General features: G+C 36.8%; 1 protein-coding gene across 1 annotated transcript; it reads right to left on the bottom strand.

Moving 5' to 3' along the window:
* Positions 1-1,121: 1,121 nt before the first annotated feature.
* On the bottom strand, positions 1,122-11,588 carry hypk (huntingtin interacting protein K). Its single transcript, XM_061886966.1, has 4 exons — positions 11,399-11,588; positions 7,460-7,515; positions 7,295-7,346; positions 1,122-1,276 (listed from the first exon to the last, which is right to left on the bottom strand). The coding sequence occupies exons 1-4, from the start codon at positions 11,558-11,560 to the stop codon at positions 1,181-1,183; spliced, it is 366 nt and encodes a 121-aa protein (XP_061742950.1). The 5' UTR covers positions 11,561-11,588; the 3' UTR covers positions 1,122-1,180.
* Between the last annotated feature and the right edge of the window lie 10,179 nt (positions 11,589-21,767).

Below are 21,767 nucleotides of genomic sequence, written 5' to 3'. Positions count from 1 at the left end.
CAGCCCTTTCAATCCTTGTGGAGTTGTACAATTTTGTCTCTGGTGTCTTTGGACAGCTCTTTGCTCTTAGCCATGCTGAATGGTTGGGTCTTACTGATTGTATGGGTGGACAGGTGTCTTTATGCAGCTAACGACCTCACACAGGTGCATCTGATTTAGGATAATACAGTGGAGTAGAGGACTTTTAAAGGCGGACTAACAGGTCTTTGAGGGTCAGAATGCTAGCTGATAGGTGTTCAAATACTTATTTTCAGCTGTATCACACTAATAAATTGTTAAAAAATCATTGATTGTGAATTCTGGATTTTTCTTTTAAGGTTATCTCTCATACAGTGTACTTGCACCCAATGTGAAAATATCAGACCCCTCCATGATTTCTAAGTGGGAGAACTTGCAAAATAGCAGGGTGTTCAAATACTTATTTTCTTGACTGTATATAAATTAAAACAGGGAGTTGCTTTTTGGTCACCAAACTGAACTATTGCAGGGTTTTGAGTCTTTGAAATGATTATCAAGCGAAACCCAGTAAATAACTAGAAAAACACCCGAGATATTCCATAATCAAGACTGTGATTCAGGTCATCTTAAAATGTAATCAATTGTTTTTTATTCTATTTCCTGAAAGTTTATTTCGAAATCTGCCTGAACCTTTAAATTATGTTGCTAGTCTACAGCATAATAAAATCAAAGGAGTGAACCTCCTTGTCAATCATCCACTCTTTGTCTCTGCGGGTGAAGGCGGGACAGTTAACCGACACACAGTTAAGTTCAGCCTCGCAAGGTAACAGTAGAACTGTACCGACTCACCTCCAAAATGTAATCTCTTGTTCCTTATCCCATTTCCTAAACATGTCATTAAAATCTGCCCATAATTCTTTAGTTATGTTGCTAACAGACAAACCATGGCAATTACATAACCTCCCTGCAAAGGTAACAATATATTATGGAAAATGTTTTTATTTCACTTTGTGTTTATTGTGAATTTACAGTGTATATTTTTGTCTTGACGGGAATTAACTTTCCAGATATTTTAAAATGAGATGCACCTGTAATTTAACCAAACGCGTATTTTCACTATATAAATGTGTCCATAGTCATTTAAATGAGCATGCATACAAAGATGAGATTGTTGAAATATTTTTATTTGACAAAAAAAAGGTTGCTTGTAATGTTTATGTGCTCAGCTGGTCAGCGCCACTAGTGCGTCCACCACGTTGCCCATGTTTTCCCTCAGACTGCGCTCTGCTGCCAACCTTGAAATCTCCATCTCTGACATCTGCATCACAACATGGACGTCATTCAGTCAGGAACACACTCATTCAAGTCTGATTGACCTAACTGAATTGATTACAAGCAATATGTATTTATAAATATACATTTTGGGAGGATTAAATCAAATTATCTATAAAATTATTATATATATATATATGGATATATATATGTGTAAATATATATATGTATATATATATGTATGTGTATATATATATGTGTGTATATATGTATGTATATATCATACTTGCCAAATGATATATAACAGGACAGCAGTGATTTAGTACACATTGTAAAAGATGTAAGACTAACCTGCAGCACAAAGATAAAATATAACCAAGTTGAAGAAGAGGTGTCACTCTGTCATGAAACTTGGCTGAGAGAAGTGTGAGGTTATCAGCTTTAAATAGTGGGGATAGGACAACTTCTATCCAACAAAAAACAAATAAATTGTCATCCATCCATCCATTTTCTACCGCTTATTCCCTTTTGGGGTCGCTGGCGCATATCTCAGCTACAATCGGGCGGAAGGCGGTGTACACCCTGGACAAGTCGCCACCTCATCGCAGGGCCAACACAGATAGACAGACAACATTCACACTCACACACTAGGGCCAATTTAGTGTTGCCAATCAACCTATCCCCAGGTGCATGTCTTTGGAAGTGGGAGGAAGCCCACGCATTCACGGGGAGAAAATGCAAACTCCACACAGAAAGATCCCGAGCCTGGGATTGAACCCCGGACTGCAGGACTTTCATACTGTGAGGCAGACGCACTAATCCCTCTTTCACCGTGAAGTTAAATTGTCATAATAAACTTAAATATGTCAGAACTGATTTAATGGTTTGTATAAGTTAGACCAGGCCTGGGCAATTATTTTGACTCGGGGCCAAATTTAGAGAAAAAAAAGAGTCTGGGGGCCGGTTTGTATATTTTTAAGAAAACTAATATATAGTATATGGGTATTAGTATAGTACCGCGATACTAATGAATCATATTCGGTACCATACCGCCTCTGAAAAGTACTGGTCCGCCACACTAAGATTTTTTTGTTAAAATAAAGCCAATAATGCAATATTTTCTAGTCCCCTCTATTTAGAAAAGTACCAAAATAATATTGGTATCAGGACAACACTTGGCACTAAAATATCATGCAAAATCGGAGATTTCAAGCATGGAACTACTTTGTATAGTTCAAGACTTACGGTCATTAGAAAACATGAATGCACATCATAATGGCAGCTACACTTTCCATCTTAAAGATTAAAAAAAAAAAAACATTTGGGAATGACCGGCGGGCCAGATTGAAGAGCTTAACGGGCCACATGTGGCCCCCGGGCCTTAATTTGCCTAGGTCTGATGTAGAATGTTTTGTTTTTTACCAGAGTTGACCATGCTTCTTTTGCTTGGCGAAACGTGCATCATTCTTACACAATTTATGGAGAAAGGACATCACTTCTGAATGTCTTTTGGCCACCATACATCATGATATAATTTTTTCCCGTATCGCACAGCTCTAAGCACAGGTGTTGTAAAAAAAAAAAAAAATCGGTATAATTACCTGCCATACAGCAATAGATGATATCTGTTTATTACCTGACACCAGACGTGTTAGCTACCCCTCCTTTTATTTTATAATGTCTATTTTCTGCTGGATCTACTCTCTATTTTATGCTGCAGCTGTTACATAGACTGTAATACTCTACATAGTCATTGAGATTTGTTATATATTGTATGTATTATGTAATAATATAATATTATGTCTGTATATATAATATGTAAATATTATATACCGTATTTCCTTGAATTGCCGCCGGGCATTTAGTATGCGCCTGCCTTGAATTACTGCCGGGTCGACTTATACTGGGAAAACTGGGTCAATTATGTCACGCCCCATAAGCCTGACTTAAATCTTGGGAATTAGTGTACTGTTTAAAAAAAATAAATAAATGTTACTCCCTATATGTGTATATATACATATAAGTATCTGTATATATTTTATTTTATTTCTATTCATTATTATTATCAATGTATTATTTATTCTTTGCTGATTTAATTGATGTTTGTGTAAATACTACCTTGTTTTTGTTTATCTCTGTTTCTTTTTGTTTTTTGGGGGGGGTGGGTGGCAAACAAAAATACTTTTGACATTTAGGATAGACAACGGTTATGTGATGTATGTGAATATGATTTAGTAGATGGAAATGTCTAATGCTGGATGTCAATAAAAATAAAATGAAAAAAAAAAAAGAATTACTGCCGGGTCAAACTCGCTTCCCAAAATAATTAGCGCATACTTAGTATTACCGCCTGGTCAAACTCGTGACATCACGAGTGACACTTCCCCTATCATAATTTTCAAAATGGAGGAGGCTGATTTCAATACCCAGTGATGGGAATTTTCCGCAAAATTCCGCCAGGGTCATTTCTGTGAAACGTTTAAATCCGGGGAGAAAATTATAGGGGTGTTAGGTACTCCTGGTTTTTGTCTCTGCGTTGACCTAGTTATCAGTACGAGGCAGAGAATTCCCGCGAAAAATATAATGCCAATGTGTGAAGGCACCAGATTGGTTAGCTCTACTATCAGCTGACAACATCAACCAATGACATTGCCCGTTATAGACGTCTGCACGTGTCGTTTGCCGACAATATCTAGTCCCTGATCCTCAATTATTGTGAGCGTTTCTGAACTCGTATTCTGTTTATATCTGTTGTGTTTATTCGCGACTAATCTGGAAAGAAAACACAGTAGCTCTCAATTAACACATTTCTTTATTAACAAAACAGTTTCAGACATGGTTAAGCTTATTCAAGATAGGAATTCTTCATAAGCGAAAGATATCGATAAAGGCATGAGAAACAAGTGGAACTACGTAGGCATGGCTCGATATATCTATCAAACTGAAGGTGAAGATTAACAACAATATCATAGAAGTAGACGAACTGATCAGCGATTTCATTGCAAAGTGCGATGAACCGGGACGTGCTAAGTGCTTATATTGCAAGGACATTGTTAACTATGGATCTCGGGGAAAGGTGGCAGGCACTCTTTGACCACACGAAATCGGCAAGGCATCTAAGTAAAGTCAGTTTACGGAGAAGAATTCTGGTTAATCCATTTGTAGGCCTATTTTTGTCTATAATCCGAAAGTGTGCAAGAATTTGATGTATGTGTAAACTTGTATACATAAATTTCATCACGATACATTTTTATGAATATATTTACTAATAAATGTGAAATTTTGGTCAGGAGAATATTGTTAGATTTTGACTCAAAATTGCAGGAAATGTATCCTAAGCTAACATAGATTTCAAAATTTTTCTGAGGGGGGGGGGGCATGCCCCACAGACCCCCCTAGCAGGCGAGTGCACATAGTGCACTCGGGTGCGGCTGCCATGCGGCCTTCCGCAAAGCGGTGTTTTAGGATTGAACATTTTTCAGCTGATTTTGTAAATCTTCATTCCCATCCCTGAATACCGGTAATTTGAAATCGCATAAAGGGAAGAAGATTAAGAGCTATTCAGTAGGATTTAAGGTCCAAGCTTACATCACACTCAAATGTTTACTGCATACCTTTGGTGAGTGCCGGAGTGAGAAGAGGTTTTAAAATAATTAGCGCATGCTTACTTTTACCACATGCCTCTGGTAAGTGCCGGAGTGAGAAGAGGTTTTAAAAATAATTAGCGCATGCTTACTTTTACCGCATGCGTTTGGTAAGCGCAGGAGTGAGAAGAGGTTTTAAATTAATTAGCGCCCCGGCGGCAATTTAGGGAAATACGGTATATGTTATATTGCTACTATGGTACATTTTTATTCTACTTTATACCTTTTGTTTACGCTCTCTTTTTGCGCCCTTGTGTGCAGTATCCTTTCCATCCTTTGTAACTGAGCTACTGTGTGGAACAATTTCCCTTGTGGATCAATAAAGTGTGACTAAGTCTAAGTTATAATCAGCTCAGTTTTAAATATTACGATCAAAAAAGATTATAAAACAAATGCCTTTTTTTTTTTAAACAAAAGTACTGAAAATGTTCACACATACCGGGAATTATGTCGACAACCGCTTATGTCGACGACAGTCAGGCAGGCCGAGGGGTATCAACTTAAAATATTTTGTTTTGTTTTGTATGGTTATCAACATCTAAAAATGCCTTCTTCGTTACTACTGTGTTTGGTCTTTTGGACAAACTTACAATTTATATTGCTACCATGGTACATTTTAGTCTACGTTATACATTTTCTTTACGCCCTTGTGTGCAGTATCCTTTCCATCCTTTGTAACTGAGATACTGTGCAGAACAATTTCCCTTGTGGATCAATAAAGTGTGACTAAGTCTAAGTTATAATCAGCTCAGTTTTAAATATTACAATAAAAAAAGATTATAAAACAAATGCCTTTATTTTTTTTAAACAAAAGTACTGAAAATGTTCACACATACCGGGAATTGGTACCGTATCAGTTCCAATGTGAAAGGTACCCATCCCTATGAGCAATCAATGGTTATGTCGACAACTGCTTATGTCGACTACAGTCAGGCAGGCCGAGGGGTATCAACTTAAAATAAATATATGTTTTTTGTATGGTTATCGACATATAAAAATGACTACTTTGTTACTACTGTGTTTGGTCTTTTGGACAAATATACAATTTATATTGCTACTATGATACATTTTAGTCTACTTTATACCTTTTGTTTATGCCCTTGTGTGCATTATTTTTTCCATCCTTACCCTTTCCACCCTTTGTAACTGAGCTACTGTGTGGAACAATTTCCCTTGTGGATCAATAAAGTGTGACTAAGTCTAAGTTATAATCAGCTCAGTTGTAAACTTTTACAATGAAAAAAAAAAAGATTATATAACAAATTACCTTATTTTTTTTTTTCAACAAAAGTACTGAAAATGTGCACATAACGGGAATTGGTACCGTATCAGTTCCAATGTAAAAGGTACCCATCCCTATGAGCAACCAATGGTTATGTCGACAACCGCTTATGTCGACGACAGTCAGGCAGGCCGAGGGGTATCAATTTAAAATATTTTGTTTTTTTTTGTATGGTTATCAACATCTAAAAATGCCTTCTTCGTTACTACTGTGTTTGGTCTTTTGGACAAACTTACAATTTATATTGCTACCATGGTACATTTTAGTCTACTTTATACATTTTCTTTACGCCCTTGTGTGCATTATCCTTTCCATCCTTTGTAACTGAGATACTGTGCAGAACAATTTCCCTTGTGGATCAATTAAGTGTGTCTAAGTCTAAGTTATAATTGCTCAGTTTTAAATATTACAATGAAAAAAAAAAAAGATTATAAAACAAATGAACTTTTTTTTAAAAACAAAAGTACTGAAAATGTACCGTATCAGTTCAAGTGTGAAAGGTTCCCATCCCTATGAGCAACCAATGGTTATGTCGACAACCGCTTCTGTCGACGACAGCCAGGCAAGCCAAGGGGTATCGACTTAAAATATTTTGTTTTGTTTTGTATGGTTATAGACCTATAAAAATGACTACTTTGTTACTACTGTGTTTGGTCTTTTGGACAAACATACAATTTATATTGCTACTATGGTACATTTTAGTCTACTTTATACCTTTTGTTTATGCCCTTGTGTGCATTATCCTTTCCAACCTTTGTAACTGAGCTACTGTGTGGAACAATTTCCCTTGTGGATCAATAAAGTGCGACTAACCCAAAGTTATAATCAGCTCAGTTTTCTATATTACAATGAAAAAAAAATATATATATATAAAACAAATTACCTTTTTTTTTTTTTTTTTAAACAAAAGTACTGAAAATTTGCACACATACCGGGAATTGTGACCGTATCAGTTCCAATGTGAAAGGTACCCATCCCTATGAGCAACCGATGGTTATGTCGACGACCGCTTATGTCGACTACAGCAAGGCAGGCCGAGGGGTATCAACTTAAAATATTTTGTTTTGTTTTGTATGGTTATCAACATCTAAAAATGACACTACTTGTCATGTGTGTTTGGTCTTTTGGACAAACTTACAATTAATTCAACGTCTTCTCTCTTGATGGTGACTCTGGCCAACTCCTTTTCTCTGAAAGATCAAAACACAATTTTCTCTTACATCATTTCGTAGCAAGTTTGACATCATTCGAATACATTTTTCACAACTAAAAATGTCATCCTAAAAAAATTAATTGATGGTACCTTTCTTGTTTGGCTTTCTGTTCTCGTGACCTTCTGTCTCCTATCACTGACATGGCCTGGAAACAAAAAACAACAACAATATCAATGTCTGTTTGAACTGCAGTAGTAAATATAAATGCATGTCTATGGCATAAATATAGAGCACAGTTATAGATGATTGACTCTTGCTACATGCATTTTTCCGCCACACGTATGCAACATTTTATAGTTGATGCAGACTAAAGACAAAATGTCTTCCCTTTTAGCAGGAGCAATACATGGAGGACATCAATATACACTCTCAGCCCAAGTTCATCCAGATGTACGCTCTCTGTACATATGGATAATAAGTAATGTTTTAGAGCACCTGTTCATTGTGTTAGTTCGGCCACATGCAAACATATGAACACAACAGAACTCTTATGGTAAGTGTATTGTAACCGAGAGGGAAAAAATCTAAAGAAAAAAGACAGAAAAATAACATTAAATGAAAATTAATGAATGCATGCAAATTAGGACTTTATCGCCCATCCCTTATGACAGTGGTTCTCAAATGGGGGTACTTGTACCCCTGGGGGTACTTGAAGGTATGCCAAGGGGTAGGTGAGATTTTTTTTAAATATTCTAAAAATAGCAACAATTCAAAAATCCTTTACAAATATATTTATTGAATAATACTTCAACAAAATATGAATGTAAGTTCATAAACTGTAAAAAGAAATGCAACAATGCAATATTCAGTGTTGACAGCTAGATTTTTTGTGGACATGTTCCATTAATATTGATGTTTAAGATTTCTTTCTTTGTGAAGAAATGTTCAGAATTAAGTTCATGAATCCAGATGGATCTCTATTACAATCCCCAAAGAGGGCACTTTAAGTTGATGATTACTTCTATGTGTAGAAATCTTTATTTATTATTGAATCACTTGTTCATTTTTCAACAAGTTTTTAGTTATTTTTATATCTTTTTTTCCAAATAGTTCAAGGAAGACCACTACAAATGAACAATATTTTGCACTGTTATACAATTTAATAAATCAGAAACTGATGACATAGTGCTGTATTTTACTTCTTTATCTCTTTTTTACAACCAAAAATGATTTGCTCTGATTAGGAGATACTTGAATTAAAAAAATGTTCACAGGGGGTACATCACTGAAAAAAGGTTGAGAACCACTGTATTATGACATCTATGTAGCCTTTTATTAGACCATTTTGTTACATGATGACGTCACGTTCCTACCCCCGCCTCCACCCACCTTCAACTGCAAATCGATTGCTGACTTGTGGGCGTCACTGTGTGTGTGTTTTTGTTGTTGTTGCTAATATAACGAATATTCGGGATTAATAATCTGGATTTTATTATTAATGACCATTTTTTCCCGTTAGTATTTTCTGCATTTCAAATGACCTTCTAAACAGGAAGTATTCCTACCTCTCGGATCAGTTAAGTTATAACGCACAACATTTAGTCCAGTGTTAGTCTCCTAAACTCCAGTATTTTAAAAAATATGAAATATTTCTCATATTTCTGTAAGTGAAGGTTTGAATAAGTATATACTGTATAAAACTATAAAATAACAAACACGGAGGCTCTAGTTTTACATGAGGACCACTTTATTTTCTTTCCTTTCGAAAACCTCCGCTCCATTCCAACGTGACACAACTTCCGCTCTTTGTGCCTTCAAAATAAGAGTTCTAAGGCATATACTGTATAACAGTGGTTCTCAACCTTTTTCAGTGATATACCCCCTGTGAAACTTTTTTTTAATTCAAGTACCCCCTAATCAGAGCAAAGCATTTTTGGTTGAAAAAAAGAGATGAAGTAAAATACTGCACTATGTCATCAGTTTCTGATTTATTAAATTGTATAACAAGTGGGTAAAGTACTAGTCCAAGGACACGACAGTAACTAGGATGGCGGAAGCGGGAATCGAACCTGGAACCCTCAAGTTGCTGGCAGGGCCACTCTACCAACCGAGCTGTATCACCCGAGTACTTAAAGTGCCCTCTTTGGGGATTGTAATAGAGATCCATCTGGATTCATGAACTTAATTCTAAACATTTCTTAAAAAAAAATAAAAAGGAATCTTTAACATCAATATTTATGGAACATGTCCACAAAAAATCTATCTGTCAACACTGAATATTGCATTGTTGCATTTCTTTTCACAGTTTATAAACTTACATTCATATTTTGTTGAATTATTATTCATTAAATATATTTATAAATGATTTTTGAATTGTTGCCATTTTTAGATAATTTTTTTTAAAATCTCACGTACCCCTTGGCATACCTTCAAGTACCCCCAGGGGTACGCATACCCCCATTTGAGAACCACTGGCCTATACCGTCTAAAACTATAAAATAACAAACACGGAGGCTCTTTTACAAGAGGGCCACTTTATTTTCTTTCCATCCGAATACCTCCGCTCCACTCCAACGTGACACAATTTCCGCTCTTTGAGCCTTCAAAATAAGAGCTCCAAGCGGTACTGTATAACAGTATATGCCTATTTGAAATGTAACCTATTTTTATGGTTTTGCCTCTTTGTAATGTTAAAGGCCTACTGAAACCCACTACTACCGACCACACAGTCTGATAGTTTATATATCAATGATGAAATATTAACATTGCAACACATGCCAATACGGCCGGTTTAGTTTACTAAATTGCAATTTTAAATTTCCCGCCAAGTGTCCTGTTGAAAACGTTGCAGAATGATGACGCGTGCGCGTGATGTCACCGGTTGTAGCGGACATGTTCTTCCAGCACTGATCACGGCTAACATTCGTCTGCTGTAATCACATAATTACACAGTTTTCTGGACATCTGTGTTGCTGAATCTTTTGCAATGTGTTCAATTAATAATGGAGACGTCAAAGAAGAAAGATGTAGGTGGGAAGCGGTGTATTGCAGCTGCTTTTAACAACACAAACACAGCCGGTGTTTCCTTGTTTACGTTTCCGAAGGTGAAGCTTTATTATGGAACAGAGCGGTCAAACGAACATGGTTCCTGGCCACATGTCAACCGGCAGGTTTCTGTGAGAAAATTGTGGTAATAAGTCGGCTCTTACCGTAGACATGAGCGAAGCTTGCGCCGTTCCTCCTGCAGCTGTCAAAGGGGCAGCTGCGACTATTGGCTCCTCCGTGGCTTCCCTCAGAGAAACTGGCGGTCACCACACCTCTCCGACTTACGGGTAGACTATATAATTTCACTAAAACACTATTAACACAATAAGCAGATAAGGGATTTTCCAGAATTATCCTATTAAATGTGTCTAATAACATCTGATTCGCTCTCAATGCCCTCACCTTTTCTTTTTTTCTTCTTCTTCTAGTCCTTCACTCTCACTATCCTCATCTGCGGATCTTTCATCCTCGCTCAAATTAATGGCGAAATTGTCGCTTTCTCGGTCCGAATCGCTCTCGCTGCTGGTGGCTATGATTGTAAACAATGTGAGGATGTGAGGAGCTCCACAACCCGTGACGTCACGCGCACATCATCTGCTACTTCCGGTACAGGCAAGGCTTTTTTGTTAGCGACCAAAAGTTGCGAACTTTATCGTCGATGTTCTCTACTAAATCCTTTTTGGAAAAATATGGAAATATCGCCAAATGATCAAGTATGACACATAGAATGGACCTGCTATCCCCGTTTGAATAAGAAAATCTCATTTCAGTAGGCCTTTTTAAGTTCCTGTTATACAGTATATGCCTTGAGCTCTTATTTTGAAGGCGCAAAGAGGCAAAACCATATAAATAGGTTACATTTCAAATGCAAATACGTATTACTTAAAGACAATGCGAAGAATAACTCCAGTTTGTCCAGATTTGGTAGTGTAATTAAAACGCTAATTGCGTATTTTAGAGTTTGTGGTGAAATAAAGCGGGCCTGACGTCAGCAGCAGTGGCCTCATGTTAACTACAGACACACCAACAAGCGATATTCTTACCGTTTCTAAGTCGGAACTGGAAATTTCTTTCTCTTCCGCATAGTCGGTGACTCTCTCCAAATCTGCAGCACCGCTGTCATGTTTGCGAGGCTTTTCTATTTGTTTCCCAGTGCAGTTTTCTTCCGTTTCTAAATCCAAATCCACATCTCCTTCAGTCGCCATGTTTGCAACTCTAGAGAAAAAGACCCGGAAATAAAACGTCTTCTTTCTCCCCGTTTTCCGGTCCCCGAAACATTCCGCACTGCTGCCCCCTAGCGACCACTTAACGCTATTGCCTCTTTTTTTTCCCGATGTATTGTGACCCCGAAATGGACAAGCGGTAGAATATAAGTGGATGGATGGATATTCCCAACTGCAAATGTGAATATACATCTAATTTTATGTTCAGGAAATACATTTTAAAGGACTCCCTTGAATACTGAAAAAAAGATGTTGCCCTAAAATTAGAATTTATCATTAAAAGTAATAATGGCAGCACGGTGGAAGAGGGGTTAGTGACCCCAAAAGCGACAAGCGGTTGAAAACTATTATTATTAAATGTTATATAATACATATATTTGTGTTAGTCTTTATCCCAACAATACTTTATCTTCAATTTAGTTTAGTCATATATATATATATATATATATATATATATATTAGGGCTGCGAATCTTTGGGTGTCCCACGATTCGATTCAATATCGATTCTTGGGTTAGCAATTCGATTATATATCGATTTTTTTCGATTCAACGCGATTCTCGATTCAAAAACGATATTTTTCCGATTCAAAACGATTCTGTATTCATTCAATACATAGGATTTCAGCAGGATCTACCCCAGTCTGCTGACATGCTAGCAGAGTAGTAGATTTTTGTAAAAAGCTTTTATAATTGTAAAGGACAATGTTTTATCAACTGATTGCAATAATGTAAATTTGTTTTAACTATTAAACGAACATAAAATACGACTTATTTTATCTTTGTGAAAACATTGGACAGTGTGTTGTCAAGCTTATGAGATGCGATGCAAGTGTAAGCCAGTGTGACACTATTGTTCTTTTTATTTTATTTTATAAATATCTAATGATAATGTCAATGAGGGATTTTTAATCACTGCTATGCCGAAATTATAACTAATATTGATACTGTTTTTGATAATATTGATTTTTGTTTCACTCCTTTTGGTTTGTTCTGTGTCGTGTTTGTGTCTTCTCAATTGCTGTTTATTGCAGTTCTGAGTGTTGCTGGGTCAGGTTTGGTTTTGGAATTGGATTGCATTGTTATGGTATTGCTGTGTATTGTTTGGTTGGATTGATTAAAAAAATAATTGAAAAAATCGATTAAAAAAAAAAATAGAATCGATTCTGAATCGCTCAACGTGAGAATCGCGATTCGTATTCGAATCGATTTTTTCCCACACCCCTAATATATATATATATATGTTTCAATTGGTGAATGCAGGACATTTTTTAACAGCCGGCGGCACATTTTTAAAGATTCTACTACTAAAAAAAAACAAAATGTGGAGTAATTTAGCAAAGAAATGTCATTTAACAGGAAAAAGTTGATACTAATAGCTCAAAGTTGCTGTTTGTGGATCCTTTAACACCACCCTCGCACCGTTAAAAAACCCCAAAAAAAACACTTACATTTATATTGCGCTTTTCAAAACACTCAAAGCGCTCACAGAAAAGTAGAACTCAACATTTTAAAGACCAGGGCCCATCACCATAACATCTGCCCATAGATACAGGATTTTCTCACCAACCAATCAACCACTGTCAGTCCCACCCACTCTTTCTCGCAGTCTGACTACAGGAGGCCCACAAGGCTGTGTCCTCAGCCCTTTCCTTTACTCACTTACCCCTTTCAGAAGGATGTGTGTGTGTGCATGATATATATAACGTCCATCCATCCATCCATTTTCTACCGCTTATTCCCTTTGGGGTCGCTGGTGCCTAAAATGCTAAAATCGAGCGGAAGGCGGGGTACACCCCGGACAAGTCACCATCTCATCGCAAGGCCAACACAAATAGACAGACAACATTCACACTCACATTCACACACTAGGGACCATTTAGTGTTCCCAATCAACCTATCCCCAGGTGCATGTTTTCGGAAGTGGGAGGAAGCTGGAGTACCCGGAGGGAACCCACGCAATCACAGGGAGAACATGCAAACTCCACACAAAAAGATCCTGAGCCCGGAATTGAACCCAGGACTAAGTATTGTGAGGCAGACACACTAACCCCTCTACCACCGTGCTGCCCTATATATATATATATATATATATATATATACATATATATATATACATATATATATATATATATATATATATATATATATGAATGTTGTCTGTCTATCTGTGTTGGCCCTGCGATGAGGCGGCGACTTGTAGCTGAGATAGGCGCCAGCGCACCCCGCGACGCCAAAAGGGAATAAGCGGTAGAAAATGGATGGATGGATTTATATATATATATATATATATATATATATATATATATATATATATATATATATATATATATATATATATATATATATATATATACATTTTCTACCGCTTATTCCCTTTCGGGGTCGCAGGGGGCGCTGGCGCCTATCTCAGCTAAAGGGAATAAGCGAATATATATATATATATATATATATATATATATATATATATATATATATATATATATATATATATATATATATATATATGTCTTGATTGGATTATCCAGAGAATAGTGCTCGATACCGTGGTAGAGCGCAATATGTAGGTGTGGGAAAAATCACAAGACTACTTCATCTCTACAGAACTGTTTCATGAGGAGTTCCCTCAATCATCAGGAGATTTTAATGGAAGCATTCACATACAATGGTTTATATAGGGCACAGAGTGGGTGGGTACAGGCAGGCGTAGGGTGTGGTGATTCCGCTCCAAATTGACATTTGTTGAGCACTGTACGACGATCCGAAATGGAAAAGTTCAGCATCGACTACTCCACGAAGAACATTCCCATACCCGCGCAGAAGGACTACAAGCAAAGACTCATAGAAAAGACGGAACACTTCCTAAGAAGGATGTGGTGGAAAGCACACTTTTTCCTCCACCCTGAAACAAAAGGAACGCAAAAGGAAACTTACGGATTCAAATCTACCAAGAACCCACCCACAGTCAAGGACTTTGAGAACGACATGCTCAAAATGATACAATCAGTCAAATTTAAGCCAGCCCGCAACCCATTCCTAACCAAGGTGAAAAATGACACGGAGCGCATCAAGAAAGTAAGCAACCTCATCATAGCCGCCGATAAAACCACTAACTTCTACAGAATGGACATACCAGAACACAACTCTTTACTGGACAAAAGCATCACCAAATCATACAAAAAAGCGCAACCCAACACTTTACAGAACATCCACCTGGAAAACAAGCGGATCGCAACCGAACTGGACATTGAGGACAGGGTGGACGCCACAGCCAACAAAGAAGCCTTCATCACATTGAAGGACCACAAACCCAACTTTGCAAATAACCCAACATGCCGACTAATAAACCCAACTAAATCCGAAATAGGAAAAATCAGCAAAATAATCCTGGACAGAATCAACACAAAAATCAAGGACAAAACACCACTCAACCTATGGAGAAATACAGCAGCAGTAATCAAATGGTTTAACAACATCCAAGACAAACAAAAATACAACTTTATCTCCTTCGACATCGAATAATTTTACCCTTCCATCACGCAAGACCTACTGACCCAAGCACTAAACTTCGCCTCGGACTACGATTCAATCACAGGCAACGAAAGAAACATCATCATTCACGCAAAGAACTCCATACTCGTCCACAACAGTACACCATGGCAAAAAAAGAACAATTCAACATTTGACGTTACTATGGGGAGTTTTGACGGAGCAGAAACGTGCGAACTTGTTGGAAGTTTCCTCCTCTCCCAGCTTGCTAGCCTCAACCTGAACCTTGGTATTTACCGTGATGACAGACTGGCAGTGTGCCGCGCCTCGCCAAGGAGCAGCGAGAACACCAAGAAGCGCATATGCCAAATCTTCAAAGAAAACGGCCTACGGATCACGATTGAAGCCAACAAGCAAACCGTCAACTTCCTCGACGTCACTTTCAACCTGAGAAATAACAGCTACCAACCATTCACGAAACCCAACACAACACTCCAATACGTGCACCACGACAGCAACCACCCACCCACCACCACGAAAAGAATACCTACCGGAATTAATAAAAGGCTATCGATGCTGTCATCTAGCAAAGCTGAATTCGACCAAGCAACCCCCCCGTACCAGAAAGCACTTGATGAAAGCGGATACAACTTCACCCTCACCTATGAACCCACTCCAGGAAACCAACCAAAAAAGAGCAGAAAACGAAACATCATCTGGTACAATCCGCCATTCAGCCAAAACGTCTCAACCAACATTGGCCGCAAGTTCCTCACTCTGATCGACAAACACTTCCCCAAAGGCAACACCCTAAGAAAAATATTCAACAAGAAGAACATTAAATTGAGCTACAGCTGTATGAATAACATACAACAAATCATTTCAAACCACAACAAAGCAATTGCAAAAGGACTGCCTACCCCCAGACTAAACGACTCTGAAACCAATAAGTAATGTAACTGTCGCAAGAAACCTGATTGCCCTCTCAACGGAGGGTGCTTACAGACATCAGTCGTTTACCAAGCAAAGGTAACACGCAAGGACATTAACACATCCGACACGTACGTAGGATTAACCGAAGGAGCGTTCAAAACAAGATGGAATAATCACAACACCTCCTTTAGAAACCAGACTTTGCGGAATTCTACAGAACTCAGCAAACACATTTGGAACCTCAAAGACAATAATGTTGAATATTCAATAACATGGCAAATTCTTGCATCCAGCACACCTTACAACAGTGGTAATAAAAGATGCAACCTATGCTTAAAAGAGAAACTGTTTATTATATATCATCCAGATCTATCATCCCCCAACAAGCGCAGTGAAATCATTTCAACATGCCGCCACAGACGGAAACACCTCCTAGGTAACACATGAGCCAATCACCAAACCCTACGCCTGCCTGTACCCACCCACTCTGTGCCCTATATAAACCATTGTATGTGAATGCTTCCATTAAAATCTCCTGATGATTGAGGGAACCCCTCATGAAACAGTTCTGTAGAGATGAAGTAGTCTTGTGATTTTTCCCACACCTACATATATATATATATATATATATATATATATATATATATATATATCCATCCATCCATCCAACTCGGTGTTTGTATATATATATATATATATATATATATATATATATATATATATATATATATATATATATATATATATATATACATATATATCTATCTATATATATATATATATATATATATAGATAGATATATATGTATATATATATATATATGTATATATATATATATATATATATATATATATATATATATATATATATATATATATATATATATACAAACACCGAGTTGGGAAATTGTGTTAGATGTAAATATAAACGGAATAGAATGATTTGCCAATCGTTTTCAACCCATATTCAGTTGAATATGCTACAAAGACAACATATTTGATGTTCAAACTGATAAACATTTTTTTTTTCTGCAAATAATCATTAACTTCAGAATTTGATGCCAGCAACACGTGACAAAGAAGTTGGGAAATGTGGCAATAAATACTGATAAAGTTGAGAAATACTCATCACTTATTTGGAACATCCCACAGGTGTGCAGGCTAATTGGGAACAGGTGGGTGCCATGATTGGGTATAAAAGCAGCTTCCATGAAATGCTAAATAATTCACAAACGAGGATGGGGCGAGGGTCACCAATTTGTAAGCAAATTGTCGAACAGTTTTAGAACATTTCTCAGCGAGCTATTGCAAGGAATTTAGGGATTTTACCATCTACGGTCCGTAAAATAATCAAAGGTTCAGAGAATCTCGAGAAATTACTGCACGTAAGCGATGCTATTACGGACCTTTGGATCCCTCAGGCGGTACTGCATCAAAAACCGACATCAGTGTGTAAAGGATATCACCATTTGGGCTCAGGAACACTTCATAAAACCACTGTCAGTAACTACAGTTGGTTGCTACATCTGTAAGTGCAAGTTAAAACTCTACTATGCAAAGCTAAACCCATTTATCAACAACACCAAGAAACGCCGCTGGCTTTGCTGGGCCTGAGCTCATCTAAGATGGACTGATGCGAAGTGAAAATGTGTTCTGTGGTCTGTCGAGTCCACATTTCAAATTATATGTGGAAACTGTGGACAAACTGGACATGGTGTTCTCCGGAACAAAAAGGAAAATAACCATCCGGATTGTTATAGGCGCAAAGTTGAAAAGCCAGCATCTGTGATGGTATGGGGGTGTATTAGTGCCCAAGGCATGGGTAACTTACACATCTGTGAAGGCACCATTAATGCTGAATGGTCCATACAGGTTTTGGAGCAACATATGTTGTCATCAAAGCAACGTTATCATGGATGTCCCTGCTTATTTCAGCAAGACAATGCTAAGACACGTGTTACAACAGCGTGGTTTCGTAGTAAAAGAGTGCGGGTACTTTCCTGGCCCGCCTGCAGTCCAGACCTGTCTCCCATCGAAAATGTGTGACGCATTATGAAGCGTAAAATACAACAGCGGAGACCCTGGACTGTTGAACGACTGAAGCTCTACATAAAACAAGAATGACAAAGAATTCCACTTTCAAAGCTTCAACAATTAGTTTCCTCAGTTCCCAAAACGTTTATTGAGTGTTTTTAAAAGAAAAGGTGATGTAGCACAGTGGTGAACATGCCCTTTCCCAACTACTTTGGCGCGTGTTGCAGCCAAGAAATTCTAAGTTAATTATTATTTGCAAAAAAAAAAAAAAGTTTATGAGTTTGAACATCAAATATCTTGTCTTTGTAGTGCATTCAACTGAATATGGGTTGAAAATTATTTGCAAATCATTGTATTGCGTTTATATGTACATCTAACACAATTTCCCAACTCATGTGGAAACAGGGTTTGTATATAGATATATCAATATAAATATATATATATATATGTTTTATATATGTATACATATATATATATATGTATATATATATACACATATACATAGTCGAGGTTTCTGTGGTTTATCCACTATACAGTGCTCACTACTACGTTAGAGCGGAATATACGTAAGGTCAGGAAAAAGAGAGCTTATTTTATCACTACAAGCCTGTTTCACATGCCGTCACAGAAGCAAGGCACTACTGTGTCACAATGGCTACATCCCCATGTAATGTACCCTATGTATATGTAACAACCACAGAACCACTTCAATAAAGTCCCCTGAAGAGCAGAGAAACCTGCGATACAGGCTTGTAGCGATGACATAGCCTGTTATATTCAGCCTGTTGTTCACTATTCTTTATGTATTTTAAATTGCCTTTCAAATGTCTATTCTTGGTGTTGGGTTTTATCAAATAATTTCTCCCAAATATGCGATTTATACTCCAGTGCGACTTGTATACGTTTTTTTCCTTCTTTATTATTCATTTTCGGCCGGTGCGACGTATACTCCGGAGCGACTTATACTCCGAAAAATACGGTACGTGAGGTCAGCAATAAGAGAGGCCATTTCATCCCTACAGGCCTGTTTCACATCCCGGACAGAAGCAAGGCACTACTGTGTCACAATGGCCAAACCCCCATGTAATGTACCCTATGTATATGTAACAACCACAGACACACTTCAATAAAGTCCCCTGAAGAGCAGAGAAACCTGCGATACAGGCTTGTAGCGATGACATAGCCTGTGTGAAATTATTAACACATTACCTCAAAATATCAAATAATATTATTTAGCTCATTCACGTAAGAGACTAGACGTATAAGATTTCATGGGATTTAGCGATTAGGAGTGACAGATTGTTTGGTAAACGTACAGCATGTTCTATATGTTAGTTATATGAATGACCCTTACCATAATATGTTACGTTAACATACCAGGCACCTTCTCAGTTGGTTATTTATGCCTCATATAACATACAAGTGCATGTTATATTCAGCCTGTTGTTCACTATTCTTTATGTATTTTAAATTGCCTTTCAAATGTCTATTCTTGGTGTTGGGTTTTATCAAATAATTTCCCCCAAATATGCGATTTATACTCCAGTGCGACTTGTATACGTTTTTTTCCTTCTTTATTATTCATTTTTGGCCGGTGCGACGTATACTCCGAAAAATACGGTACGTGAGGTCAGCAATAAGAGAGGCCATTTCATCCCGTGCGACGTATACTCCGAAAAATACGGTACGTGAGGTCAGCAATAAGAGAGGCCATTTCATCCCTACAGGCCTGTTTCACATCCCGGACAGAAGCAAGGCACTACTGTGTCACAATGGCCAAACCCCCATGTAATGTACCCTATGTATATGTAACAACCACAGACACACTTGAATAAAGTCCCCTGAAGAGCAGAGAATATATATATATACACGTGTATATATATATATATATATATGTATATATATATATATATATATATATATATATATATATATATATATATATATATATAAAAGGGCTGTGAATCTTTGGGTGTCCCACGATTCAATTCAATATCGATTCTTGGTTCACGATTCGATAATATATCGATTTTTTTTGATTCGATTCGGTTCTCGATTCAAAAATTATATTTTTCCGATTCAAAACGACTCTGTATTCATTCAATACATAGGATTTCAGCAGGATCTACCCCAGTCTGCTGACATGCTAGCAGATTAGTAGATTTTTGTAAAAAGCTTTTATAATTGTAAAGGACAATGTTTTATCAACTGATTGCAATAATGTAAATTTGTTTTAACTATTAAACAAACCAAAAATATGACTTATTTTATCTTTGTGAAAATATTGGACACAGTGTGTTGTCAAGCTTATGAGATGCGATGCAAGTGTAAGCCACTGTGACACTATTGTTTTTTTTTCTTTTTATAAATGTCTAATGATAATGTCAGTGAGGGATTTTTAATCACTGCTATGCTGAAATTATAACTAATATTGATACTGTTGTTGATAATATTCATTTTTGTTTCACTACTTTTGGTTTGTTCTGTGTCGCGTTTATTTTTATAAATGTCTAATGACAATGTCAGTGAGGGATTTTTAATCACTGCTATACTGAAATTATAACTAATATTGATACTGTTGTTGATAATATTCATTTTTGTTTCACTACTTTTGGTTTGTTCTGTGTCGTGTTTGTGTCTCCTCTCAATTGCTCTGTTTATTGCAGTTTTGAGTGTTGCTGGGTCAAGTTTGGTTTTGGAATTGGTATTGCTGTGTAGTGGTTTGTTGGATTGATTAAAAAAAAAAAAAAAAAAAAAATATATATATATTTTAAAATTAAAAAAAAAAAATCGATTTTTTAAAAATGAGATTCGATGATTCTGAATCGCACAACGTAAACGATTCGATTCGATGTGATTTTCCCCCACACCCCTAATATATATATATATATATATATATACATATATATATATATATATATATTTATATATATATGTGTATGTGTATATATATGTGTATCATCGGATTTTTTTATATATATATTCTATACTGTATATACATATCAACGTGTAATGTCCGATTTGTAAAGAGCATCCGATCTACTTTGGCCAAAAGTGTACAAAACAACTTTATTGAAGTCAGCTGTTTATCAAAATCAATGAATAAATAGCAATGAGAGAGCAAAAAAAGCTCCTCGTAAACTTGAAACCACACAGAAAGATTGATGAAATGCCTTGAACAAACAGTACAGAAAGGCCACAAAAGTAAACAAAAAAATAATCACAACAAAGTAACGGGACAATTTCATCCATTTTCTACCGCTTGTCCCTGGCACGATCATTTGATAAAGTCTGTACACTCAATTGGAGATCTAGGAAGTCTGAAATGACTACTAATATATTTCATATATAATGTGCTCAGCAAAAAATTGTCCTAAAGTTCCGCTGCAACACAAACAGTATAGAATAGTGATTCTCACACTGTGGTACCAAGATGGAGTGGTACGCGGTCGAGTGATACAGTATGCCAAGTAAGTCTGTAAATATGTACATCATTGTTTCAATGTTGGAACACTGTGTAATGTTACAGTGGCCAAAAATATTAAATACACTTGTTATATAAAACATGTGCCTTGTTTTTATTGAATACTTAAGCCTACTACGCTATTGTATTTTAATATCGGTCATCATGGTGTTACTTGGAGGGCCGAATGTTTTCTAAGGTGGTAAAAAGTTTGAGAACCACTGGTAAAGAAAAAAAATGGATGATGTTGCAGCCGGATGTCCTGGTCATCT

The sequence above is a fragment of the Nerophis ophidion genome, linkage group LG25 (assembly GCF_033978795.1).
Source record: "Nerophis ophidion isolate RoL-2023_Sa linkage group LG25, RoL_Noph_v1.0, whole genome shotgun sequence".
NCBI classification, from domain to species: Eukaryota; Metazoa; Chordata; class Actinopteri; order Syngnathiformes; family Syngnathidae; genus Nerophis; species Nerophis ophidion.
This window is presented reverse-complemented; position numbering and strand designations above follow the sequence as displayed.